Raw genomic sequence first — 13,106 nt, 5'->3', positions numbered from 1 at the left:
TCTTTGATATTATTAAATTGGGTTGCTTAAGGCAAATTTTTAGATGTAATTTAATTACATATCAGAAAGGCTTTAACTCAAGGAAAAAACCCCAACATCCATTTGAAACAGAACAAGAGAGATGAATTAACAAAGTGATAATTAACATTTAATGATAAGAAAACTATTAAGTAATGCTTTGCTACTATAGTTTACAGACATCAGTACACAACCCACCCTGGTTTTTGATCAGTGATCTGAACTACCTGACTAATACTACTTGCAGAGACTACAGAAAGTGACATTAAAATAATCAATGTAACAAATGAGGACAGGATCATCCAGCCTGGTTAATGCATATTAAACATGTTTTAATACAGGCTATTGAAACACTGTGTAGTTTGTACTAAAGAAACTGGACATATGCTGGCATTTGGGATGGGGGGATGAAAAAGGGACATCCTGGAAGGCAATGAAAAGAACTTAAGCATTTTAAGAGTTTAGCAAATAAGCAGCAGCAAGCCAGTTCAGTGGCAATGGACTTTGGATCCATTTTTGGCTGTAAGACTTCAGTTGTCAAAAAAATTTTTAAAAAGGTAGTTTGATCACTGCAGGCAGTATTCTCATACCAGTTCCCTCTGTACAGAAATATACTCCTTTTAAAAAGGTATTTAAAAATCAAAAGTTGCAGGAATCCCTGTAACACACAAGCTTTAGAGTCTTAAATAGGTTGAACTAAAGAGATAATGAAAGAAGAAGCAAGTCATTAATCAAAAGTAAGTATTTTGTATTAAATTTTATTTAGCAAGAAAGAAGTGTAATAAACACCTTATTTTAGAAGCTCAACATTTGTGTATTAAACGATGACATATAGCAGTGTCTTTGGAAGCAATGAAATCTATGAAGTGCTTAACATGAAAAACAAGAAAAGCATACACAACTTTATTGGTATCTTTCCAGATAGCACAGTTCTACTGCACACAAGTTACAGGGGACAGAATCAAACACTATGGCCTGTGATACCAAAATATTGCTATTAAATGACCCAGTTATCTTTTATGATAACTCAAATAAAGATCTGGAGAGGGACTTCTGACAAGGCTCCCTCACAAGGAGTGACAGGACAAGAGGGAATGATTTTAAACTGAAGGAGGGTAGCTTAGATACTGGAAAGGAATTTACTGTGAGGGTAGTGAGACCAGTGCACAAGCTGCCCAGAGAAGCTGTAGATGCTCCATTCCTGGAAGCATTCAAGGCCAGGTTGGCTGGGGCTTGAACAACCTGGCCTAGTCAAAGGTGTCACCACTCATGGGCAGGGACATTGAAACAAGATGATCCTTAGGGTCCCTTCCAACCCCAACCACCCTGTGATTCTAAGTTCTCCTTACGCAGCAATTTGGTTCAGGTAGCAAAGCTTGGCAAGGGCACAACCCAGGCAAACAATTCCAGCAAGTTCAGTCGGTTTCAGCAGCAAACTCCGCCTGCCCTGGCAGCTGTTGGGTTGGAGGCTGCAACCTTCCTGGGCACCAGGTGAGTCCCATGTGCTCATGTTTTGCGTCCCTCAGCCTAAAACCAGAATTCATGGAGGGTGTGCAAGGGGAAGGCAGGCAACAACCACAGAATCACAGACTACCCACAGCTGGAAGGACCATAGAGTCCAACTCCCTGTTCTGCACTGTGCCTGTGAGCATGACCCAAACACTCCTTGCACTCTGCCAGGCTGGTGCTGTGACCATTCCCTGGGGAGCCTGTCCCAGCACCCAGATGCCCTCCGGGCGAAGAACCATTTCCTAATACCTAATATCCCACCTAAATTTGCCCTGACACAACTTCAGGCCATTAACCACGCGGCTCTGGCCAGTCCTGCCAACTTTAAGGCTCTCACCCTCACAAAATCACAGAACTCTTTAAGAGTTGGAACGGACCTCTGGTCCAACCCCTCCGCCAAGGCAGGGTCAGCTACTGCAGGGGCACAGGTAGGCAGGCTCAGGTAGTGCAGGGGACACAGGTCCAGATGGGAGCCACAGGCAGGCACATCACCGCGCCAAACCCGATCTGCTCCGCTCCCGTTCCCACTCCCAGGCCCGCTCCACAAGGGCGCCCGCGGCCCCGCCCGCTGCCGCACCCGGATGTGCCGACCCCCCCCAGCCGGCACGGGCCGGCGCATGCGCACCGGGGGCGGCCGCCGCCCCTCACCCGCCGTGCGCCCCCCGCCCGCCCGGCCCTGCCGTGAGTTCGCCGCTGCCCCCGCCCGCCTCCCCCGGAGCGCCGGCACCCGCCCCCCGCGGCCCGCGTGTAGAGCCGGGCCCGCCCGCTCGTCCCCGCCCCGCCGTCCCCCCTCCGCCCGTTGCCAAGAGTGTGTGTGTGTGGTGTGTCCGTGTGTGCGTGCGCCGGGGGGGGGCGGGAGGGACGGGCTGGGGGCGGCCATGCCGAGGGGGCGGCCCCCCGAGCCCGGCGGGGAGAGTGGCGAGGCCGGCGCCGAGGCAGGTAACGAGCGCGGCCGGGCTGGCGCGATCCGCGCCCGGGGCTGGGAGGCGAGAAGCCTCCGCGGGCTCCGCATATAGTCCCCGGATATGGGGGAGGAAGGCCGGGTCTATTGTGCGAGGGTACAGGCGAGAGGGCGGAGGGGAGGAGAGCGGAGGGAGCCGGGCCCGGCCCTGCGGAATGATACCGGGCGGGCAGCGGCCGAGCGGCGCGGACGGGGCGGCCTGACCGCCGCCTCCCGCCGGGGCCGCGGCGGTGATGGCCGGCGGAGGAAGGTGCCTGGGCCTGGCCCTCCTCCTCCTCCTCCTCCTGCTGCTGCCGCGGCGCGGAACCCGGAGCCAGAGGAAGAGCTCGGGCCGGTTTGCGGCGGGCAGGACGGGAAGGCTCCGGCTCCTTCCGCTGCCCCTCTCCCTCTTGTCCCGGCCACATTAACGAGACCTTCGAATAAAGCATGATAAACAAATACAAAATGAGGTTTAGCTCGTCCATCTCGGTGCTGTACAAGGACGATGTTATTTTTAAGTTTCTTGTTGTTTTCCTTTAAAAACACCTTTGCAGTCGTTTTCTTTGTGAATATATGTGTAAAAAACCCCAAAACAAGCTGGTTTTCTCTCCCAACATGTATTAGTCTCACGCCTAGGTTTTAACATTTTTGATTGTATTTTATTGCCGTTGATATCTGGGGAGCACTTTGAGGGCAGGATTGGTTTGAAGGACTGGGGAGGTTTTTTTTTTTTTTGACAGCAGTTGGTAGCTGGTGAGTTTTATGGCTCTTTTGTGTAGTTCGTTCCTGCTGATGTTACTGTGGTTCCGTGAGCAATATCGAAATAAGGTCCACAAACAAAAAATGCTGTGATTCAGGTAGGCCTGAAACCCTCCTAAGTGACTTCTCCTTCAGCACAAACACGTAGCAGTAGGCATTTAATTGAAATATGTATTTTTTAACTGGTAGAATGGAAAGATTTCATAAAGCATTTTAATACAATGCCTATTTCAGTAACGAAATATCAGCCAATTAATATTTTCAGTATGTATGTAGAATATTTTGCTTTCTTAATGTTTTCAGGTGAAGTCTGGCCCTGCAATAGGAATGTGTAGGTGAGGCTTCTGTGGAATACTATTTTGTAGAATTGAAATGTACTGACAGGCAAAGAAAAAGCTGTACTGTTACGTGAGGGTTGGAAAGTTGGACAAGATTTTTTCTACAGTATGGAAAGCCAGATGGGCCACAGGTTCCTATCAGACGTGGTGGGGTTCTTTTGGCGGGTTTTTTTTCTTTTTTTTTTTTCTTTTTTTGTTAATTCTGTTGTAGCTATTGATGTCACCCTTTGATCACTAAGTAATAAGGATATAAAGAAAGTTCCAAAGAACTTTCAATGTTACTAGCTTTGGAGGTTGAGGTGTTTTTGTTTATCTGCTTGTTTCCTTTATTATTTAAACTCAAAATCTACTCAAAGATCTACTTAGTACTGTAGTGGTTTTTGGAAGGGTATGTGTCATACATGTGTGAAGTCCTAGAGTAATGGCGTGATGTACAAATGAGAAAAGGATGATAATTGAGACAAGCTGTCCAGGCAACTACAGCCTACTAGCTGTATTCATTTTGCTTGTAGTTGGACGTTGATCTTGGACTATTGCTATGGTAAGATGTGCATATGGCTGACAAAACTTACTGTGAGTTTCATCACATTCTCTGTTTTTCACACTTTCATTTCTTTTAAAAGAAGTTTGCCAAATTATTAATTACGTTTTTTCATAGAGGTGGTTTGAATGCAGTTGAGAATTACAGGGTCCAGGGTTATCACAGGGATTGAGAGACAATTGCAAGGATTGCCCTAAATAGGCAAGTTTTGTGGATTCTGGTGGGTTTGGTCCTTGATATTTCAGCAGTTTGGGAAAGCAGTGAAGTCAATGTTGGCAAGCAGCACATTTTTTTCTGCACTTCTCTGTGACAAATAATGGTCATGATTGAAGAAGCTCTGGCTAAACAGGACAGCTTGAATCTGGGAAATTTATGTTCTCAGGACATTTGGCTGCTTGTCCTGTTCAGATACAGGCTTTGAAAACTGGTTGTGCATTTCATGGGTTTCACTTTTACCAGAAGAAATTTTATTTAGAAAATAGGTGTTTACAAAAATAAGTTTCACATCTTTTACTTAGTAGATTGCATGGGTTTAGACTTTTTTGAAGTGTGGTCCTTGGAGTTCTTACAGCCATGCTGTGCTGATGTCTTTCATGGAAGTGTTGCTCTCTGTAGTTGTACAGTCTGTATGTTTATGGCAAATGTGTTTTGGGAGAAAATAAAGGTAAATCAATAATGTTATATGTAGATTCCTTAGACTACTTTAACCACCATGCATGTCAAAGACTAGAGCAAGTGTTTTGTTCTAGGAAAATTAAATATGTTGGATAAGAAAACTGAACTCTAGGCAGCAGTAGTTAAAATAATATCTTGACCTTAATAGCTGATATTTTAAAAGATTGTTTCCCTTTTTTTGGTATTGTATTGTTTTCCCAAAACCATCTTGCATTTTTTTTTTTTTTGAAACTCAGTTGAACTGCTCAAATTAACCTCTCTGGTCAAAACTGAAACATGTTAGGTTCTGTCTGAGCATAAGGAAGCACTTCTTTACTGTGAGGGTGACTGAGCACAGGCAGTGGTTATGCATGGGAGTTGTGGAGTCTCCTGCCATAGAGAGGGCCTTTCTGTTTTTACCTGTGATGTTTGTCACTGACTAGCATCAACATGAAATGAGCAGTTTTGACTTTTGCTATCTGATAATTTTCAAATGGCAGGAAAGGAATGCTTTGAACAGCAAAATGAAATATTTCAGTGTGTAATGAAGCAGTTTTTAAGCCTGGAGTGTATGTCCTTTGTTAAACCCAAGGGCTAGTTTGAAACAAGTTTGAACTGTTTCTTTATGAGTGCAGTTAAAACTTGATTATTTCATGTCTTCAGAGGGCCTGAATTGTTAACAGAACTCGCACATGAAGAGTGATAAATATTAAATAGACAAAATAAGGAAACACAGAGATGACGTAACTTTTAAGTCTGCCTCTGCAGAGCTGGCTGTATTTTGTTTACTGCTGTCAGTCCTCTAGCAGCATTTAGGGTGTGAATACATTGAATTAGGGGAAAATCAGGTTAGAGGCTTTACATGTCAATTTTATATTACTGAAGAAGATTGAAATTTGAATGCACTGGTTAAATCTTATCACATTTTTTAATGTAGATTATTTTAGTAGTTGTGCACTAAGGTTTTGTGTGGTGACCTCTGACTAGAGAAGAATAGGTGAGTGATGTCATTTAGGCAAGAATGAAGAGGTTATGGTACATCTTGTGTGGTATGAACTAAATCTCTCAAATACAATAGGTATAGGTAATTCCTTTAGAAAACATGCAGGAGGAACAACTGCTCAAGCTTTTGCCTTAGAAAATGTTTATATTTAAGCTTTAATGGTGATACTCTGGTATCTCACTGTTCTGCAGTAAAAAAAAAAAATCCACATTTACATACAAAGGGGTGTGTTGGGTGATAAAGATGATAAACTTGGATTACAGTGGTGTGCTTTAATTCCACACTAGTTCCTTACTATACTTGAAATAATGTCCATGCTTTTTCCCAAGCAATCTGTGCAGTTGAATAACTTGTGTTCTGTGTGATAGCTTCAGTTCTTGTTCTGTCCCTTGTTCATAGCTTCTACCAGTTGCAGAAATTTTATTTCCAATTGCATCTGTGCTCATACCTTCATACCTCGTTTATTCCCATGCGTTAAGTGCTTCCAAATATAATTAAAATTTCTATTTGAGATCTCTCACGTCCCTGTTTCGAGTTTTATTGCTGCAGTTGGATTATGTTCATTCTCTGGAAGAGGGAAGACCATGTAGTAAATAATTTAGTTCATTCAGAAGCTTCTGTTAGCAGTGTAGCGGTGGGCACAGGTAAAGGTCATGGTTTCACACATGAGAAATCCGAATCATGTGAAAACAAACAGCTGAAAAATGGTAGGTTGGTATATTCATATGCAGCAGTCAAAAAAGGTGTAACTCCTGTTTTGGAGTATTTAGCAATAAATATGGCAATATTTACCTAAATGTCAAACAAAGCGCTCAGAGTTGGTGAAGGAAATGCCAATTTTCAGTTGTCTGTGTAGATTAAGGTGATGTATCTATGTGGTGGGTTGGCCTTGGCCAGCAATTTAGCATCCTTCAACCACTCGCTCACTTTCTCCTGCAGTAGGGTGAGAGAAAGAATGGGAATAACAAGAGCAAGAAAAAGCTTGTAGATTAAGATGAAAGCAGTTGAGGAAATAAAGGGGGAAGTTAAAAAAAAGATAAAAAAACCCCCAAAACCAAATTAAAAAAAAACCAAAACAAAACAAACCCAAAACAACCAAATTGCCAACCAACACAAAGCCCAACTAAGCGATGCAAGGTACATGTTTGCCGTCACTCACGGAGGTGCAGTCTGGTGCTCAGTCTCTGTCTCAAGACCACTGCCTTGGAAGACCTACCCCCAGTTTTATATTGCTGAGCATGATGGTTTATGACTTGGAATATCCCTTTGTGTTAGCTCCAGCCTTCCTCCCACCCTCAGCCTACCCACTGTGGGGGCAAAGTGAGAAACAGAGAAGGCCTTCATACTGTGCAGTGCTGTTCAGCAATAGCTTAAGCAGTGATGTTAGCAGCATTGTTTTAGTCACAAATTTGAAACACAGCACCATATGGGCTTTTAGGAAGGAAGTTAACTCTATCCCAGCCAGATGCAGTGCAACCTAAGTAGCATCCAACTGGCTGTGATGGAGCTGTGAACTCTGTGTCCTCAGACAATTAATTCAGGCTTCTCTGGAGCAGAAGTGCAGCAGTGTGGCTGTGCTCTGTCAGGACTCTGCCCCTGAAAGGAGTGCATCTACTTTGTGCTGGCACATGCCAAGTGACTGGCCCCTGGATGTCCATCCCAGCAGTGTGTTCCAGATTAAATGTTGACCAAAGCATAATAAAAATACCTTGTCTTATATGAGCAAATCTTGATTGATTTCTGGATTTTTTTGAGAGTTGAGTCTTTCTCCTTCTCTTCCCATTACGAGTCAGAAGGAATTGCTGTATTTGTTTAGGCTGCTAAGCTAGATTTAAACTTACCTGTTGCTTTTATGAATGCAGAACTAAGCAAAATCTTATAATGATTCGTTATCATTTGTGTTCTATGAGTTCAAGTGTAGTATGAGGAAATGTCAGTATTGCCATCCCTGTTTTGTTCTCTTGTCCTACCACTTTTCTTTCCACTCATAAATTAGTAAATAGGTTTTGATAGGGTCATACCCTTTTGTCCCTAGGCTTGCTAGCTGCCATTTAACATAAGTGACAAGTTTTCACCCATGAATTTTACAAGCTTGAGTGTTTATTTGCAATGTCCTTTCAGTCAGATTCGAGGAGGTTGTTAGAGATCTAATAAGGCTGTGCTGCATTCACAGCTGAATGAGTCCATCTGCGCCTTGCAGAGAGGGCTGTGGGCTGCCATGAGGCACAGTGCTGCTTACATAAGGAGGGAATGGCTGGGAGTGCTCTAATTCTGTCTTCCTCCTTCCACATTGAGTTGTCATCTGTGGCTTCTAGCAGAGAGCACCTTCTTGCTGACTCAACTTCTGAGGTCAAGTGTTGGTGAAGGCTGTATCACAGCTAAGTTCAGCCAAAGTGATTGTTGCTGCTCTGTGAGAGACAATAAATTCAGGAAAAGACATTACAGGTTGTAACATTAGAAGTATTCAAGTAAGACCATCTTTAAACTGAAAGTTTGTTATCATTGATAGGTATTTCGCAAATCTGATTATTCTATTTTTGGCACTTTGGACAAACTGTAAGAATATAGACAAAAATATGTTTGAAAGTGCATGTTGACAAAGATGTGTTTGATGGTGCATAATGAGCAAAGTGCTCCCTGTTTAGGTTAATTGTATTGATACTTGACTGTCTCTCCCAAGCTGTGAAGGAATAAGGTTGATTTATGTTGCAGCTAGACTAAGATGCAAATTGAAAAAGAAAATAGAAAGTGACAGTAGCTTCTGCACTGTTTCTATGCAGCTAATACTAATAAATGCAAATGTTTGGAACTTTCCTTCTGTTCAGCAAGCTTTATAGTTTGTTGTAGTGTGCAGACCTGAAAGAATTACTTCTTTTTCATGAGGTTTGTTACTTAGATAGTCATTTTCTGTTTTCTCTCTGTGTTTGTTTATGGATATTAGTAAGAGGTTGCTCTCTAATAAGAGCATGTCAATTTTTCTTGGTGATTGCGATTGTGTTGATGTTATATACTACATCAGTTAATGTCTTCTTGAACTGGAACCTCAGACTTTTAATTCAGTGTTTTTGGCTTGAATGGCATTTTGAATTTTGAATTAATTTAAAAAGCAGACTTGTGTTTTCATCCGCCAGAGTATACCTGACAATAAATAGATTGCTTAATTTGTGTTTCTAATACTTATATTTTTCTGAGAGCATAAGTATCATATTGGCTAATAATGAGATTCTTGCTAATATGATAAGTGATGAATGTGTCCATCAAATGTTGTGTCATTATGTTGGTTTTTTTGATTTTTTTTTACTTGGGTACCCAGGGAATGTTTAGAATTTTTGTATTTTTTTAAAATTGACAAATTTCTCAGTGCATTTAAAAATACAGGTTCATGCCCCACTGCCAGCTTCTTGAACTTGCTTTTGTCTGCATGTTTTTTTGGCATTCAAAAGCATTGGTCTTTAAGATAGGTTCAGTATTTTGCAGCATTTGGGCTTGTTTGATGATCCAAGCTGATGCACCAAAAGCATTTTCTCCCTCTGATATAGGAAAGATTATTTTATTGCTGATTTATCTGAAATACAGTAGTATAGGTTATTACTTTGACTTGTTATGATAGAGGTATCAGTGTAAATAAAGTTTTCATTGTGATACTGATTCTTCTAACAAACAAATTGTGTCAAACGGTTATTTCATTTTTGAAACTGTTTTTTTTTATAACACTGAAATGAAAACAGACATGAGTTGTACTTCATGAGGCTGTGACACCTGCCCGAAAAGTCAAAATGTGGCTCACTCTCTTGTTACTTCTTTAACTGACAGTGTCTTTCATTTTTTTACTGTCCTCCTAATTCTAAATGCAGTGTAACAGTTTAGGCCTTTGTGTTACCCAGTTGTTTGATTTCAGGAGGGGTATTTTTCTTAATGCTCTCCTTGTTAATAGAAGAGTAAGCTATAAAGTCACTTCCGACTTCTTTAATAAAAAGGAGTTGTACAACTCTCTGAAATATCCAGTTTTTAGTAGGTGATAGAGGACCAGACTGTTTCAGTGACAATACAAAGGAAAAAAAGACATTATAGTCTCATCTCTCTCACAGGCTACTTCAGACATAGTGTTAATGAATAAATGAGTTTGTGTTTTAATTTAAACCTGTATTAGATAGCAGTCCTGCCCTTTGAGTAAAAGTGAAGCAATTGAACTTTCAGAATTGCTGTGCCTTGTCCTTAAGGATTTCTGCACTAAGAGTCTTCTGCCAAGAGAAGCTGGACTTTACAGTCCAGTTGGTGATTCTAGAGTCCAGTCCTGATTCCCCAATGTCTTTCCTCTGCATTTTAGCAATATGAAAGACAAAAAAAACAAAGTACCAAAAAAGCCCTGTAAGATTTGGCTTTGGAAAGAGTTACAAAAATTTTCTTTGAAAGATTCATGCTTAAAATGTTACAAATGTAAGCAGTCCATTTTCTATATGGGTGCCTTCTGTTTCTTCTTCCATGGGATCTGTATGCCTTTGGGAAAGTGGAACAGCTTGGAGGGAGCTCAGGGTTTATGGTCATCCATGAACTGATCTTGAAAACTTTGTGATACTTCAACATCGGATGTGATTTATTCAGCTCCTCACTTTTTGAAGTTCTGGCTGTTCTTCTGTTCTTTTCCATGAAATATTTTAAGATTATAAATTTATTGACTCTTTCTGTTTATTTTAGCAGTGGTCATTCCTGTCTTTTTACAGAAAAGCTGAACTATTTTGAGGTACTGCATCAGGTAGTCTGATTTCATAGAATGATAGTAATCAAATTTTGCTGAAATATGACAAGGTACTTAATTTTTTGTTCTATAGTTAAACTCCTTTTTAAATTGAGGAAGAAAATTCACAGCCTGTGGATTAATCAGTATTGGTCAAAACAGATATGATACACATTTTAATAAAAATGATACATAGATATCATAAAAATGATACATAGATTATTGACCAAAGACCGATGCCACTTGGCTGTATTATTTAGAAACTAGCAAACGTTGGGTTTTTGTTTCAAAGTGTGGAGAACTTAGCACTTTTGATGATGTCACTGCTACATTTTTGCTACTTCAATTGCTTCCACATTGTTTTTGCATATTGCTCAGTGCCTTTGATCTCAAGAGTGAATGTTTAAAGATAATAATCTCTTTGGCTCAAGGAGGAGGTTCGAAGGCCTTTGGAAAGTCATGGATTGGATCATTTTTCAGATGTCAGTTTAAAGTGAGAGGTCAGGCCTACTTGGGGTTGAAAAATTACTCCTTTTTCCAGGGGAAAGGAAAGCCTTGTGCTTTAATGTTTTCATATAGCCCAAGTATAGGAGTAGATTTTTCTTTCACTTTTCTTGTGATGCTGTTATTTACAGAAACTGATTTTGTGTCCTTTTTTCTACTCCGGCATATTTATCACAAGTTTGCTTAAAGGATTGATCTTGTAATTAAAGCTGTTGTTTTTAGCTTTTGGAGAAATATGGCCATTTCAAGGTTTTTATTGATAGTGTCTGCATACTATGAATTAATTAAAGGATGCAGTAAGTGTACGTTTACACTTGATAATGATTAGTGATATTTACATCTTTCTGCTACAGAGAAATTTTTGATAACTAAACTTTACAAAGCAAAATTTAATTGGGTCATTGAGTCCAGGAATGGGAAGTGCAAGTCCCTAGGGCATTGTTTTTTGTTGTGATTTCTTGCTTTTTTTGTGATTTCATACTGAAATGTTTCCTGTAGTTTCCTCAACTACGAGTTTTTAAAGTTTGTTTATGAAAATTTTAACAGGGAAAAAAAATGATCAGGACATAAGGTACTGATTCTTTCCCCTTGTAAATGGTGTGGTGAATGAGAGACGACTTTGAAGTGGTGCAGTAGAGTGGAAATACTCTATGGACTATATAATCTTCAATTTCCTCTGAGGAAATGTAAACAGGATGCTGTAAACTTCTACTTGTGTTGTTGTTACTTTCTATGCCTAGTTCTTACATACATGGAGAAAAGTACTGGCTTAAAGAGAAACATCAGAAACACTGCATATCTAGATAACAAAATCAATGTTCCCTTCTTTTTGTCTTCTGTTGTTGATTCAGTTTTATTTGTGGCAGTTTGAAACTGAATTCTATAGATTTTTTTGTCTTTCATGATCCTAACCTGCAGCACAAGCTGACCCCTCCTGTCAGTGTCTTTTCTTAAAGTTTTTCTTAAATACAGATAACTTCCTTAGTAATGCAGTGTCTTCTCAAATGTAAAATGTGTTTAACTTCCTCAGATTAATATTTCCCTTATGTCATAAAGTATTTACAGGATTGACTTCACTCATTTGAGCAGAAGGATTTAGAAGCTTGTGATGTGGTGTTTCAAAAGTTACATGACTATAGGAGTTCAAAAGAAAACTGTATGGGCTCAGACGGTGTCTGTTTAAAGGAAATATATATCTTTCCATTGATTGAATATGTACGCACTTAGACTTGCAGTTTATTGCATCTCTCTTGACTTTTTGAAACATTGGTGCTGGTTTTACAGCTCTAAAGGTTTTAAAATAGGTTTTAATAAGGTTTTTATAATGCCAGAAGGAGGAAAAAGAAAATACATCTAAATTTTTCTTAGGGAAAGAGAGAAAGGGAAGGGAGGGAGGGCAGAAAACCTGTGTAGTCAGAATTGCTGACTATGTAGTTTCAAAAAAACATTTTTAGAAACATGTGATGTAATATTACTAAAAGTAACCGCTGGCAGTATCTTACTCATATGTAGTGGTTTTCACAGTGTTTCATTTTGTTTGAAACTTGATGGGTGTTTATGAGTACAGAAAGAATTTATTTCAAATTACTGGGAAAAGGTGATTATTTATGTCTGTAGTGACTGGCAGTTTGAGGTATGGATATATTTGATTGATCCAGTGTCAATAGAAGCAGTAATATTTATGCCTGAAATCTTCAAGATCTCTTGAAGTTACACTGTTGGATACATCAAAAATCTTAGGGGAATTGGAATAGTTGCTGCTTCAAATTTTTTTACAATAAATTATAAGTAGATAAAATGTGACTTCATACAAATGTTTTGTTGCTTGTTTTGTAGATGGTGTTCTGACACCAAATACAGAGAACGGTAATTTTCCCTACCAAGTACCCAACTTCCATAAGTGTGAGATTTGTTTGCTGTCTTTTCCAAGAGAGACCCAGTTCCATCGCCATATGAGGGATCATGAGCAAAATGACAAGGTATGAATTATGCTCAATATAACCAGCGTACATTGATATTTTCATGTACTGTCAAGTGAAGCTAACACAAGACATCTTTTTGATTTCTTCTCAGTCCCACCACTAATAATTATTACTTGGGGACCT

The 13,106-nt window shown here is 40.2% G+C and overlaps 1 protein-coding gene across 5 annotated transcripts in view; it reads left to right on the top strand.

Annotated features, from left to right (window-relative positions):
* The first annotated feature begins 2,129 nt into the window (after positions 1-2,129).
* ZNF236 (zinc finger protein 236) overlaps positions 2,130-13,106 on the top strand; it is a 76,314-nt gene continuing 65,337 nt past the window's right edge. For 3 of the 5 annotated variants that reach the window (XM_077784623.2, XM_077784620.2, XM_077784610.2), the window contains exons 1-2: positions 2,130-2,208; positions 12,838-12,980. In XM_077784623.2, coding sequence (XP_077640749.1) covers positions 2,145-2,208; positions 12,838-12,980 — 207 coding nt within the window. In that variant the 5' untranslated portion in view covers positions 2,130-2,144. Of the gene's footprint in view, positions 2,209-2,312; positions 2,467-12,837; positions 12,981-13,106 lie in introns of those variants that run through there. The other 2 variants (XM_021530845.3, XM_085571845.1) reach the window with 2 other exon arrangements.

Source organism: Lonchura striata, chromosome 2, assembly GCF_050655825.1.
Source record: "Lonchura striata isolate lonStrDom1 chromosome 2, ASM5065582v1, whole genome shotgun sequence".
Classification (NCBI taxonomy): domain Eukaryota; kingdom Metazoa; phylum Chordata; class Aves; order Passeriformes; family Estrildidae; genus Lonchura; species Lonchura striata.
Note: the sequence above shows the minus strand (reverse complement) of the source record. Positions and strands in the feature narration are given on the sequence as shown.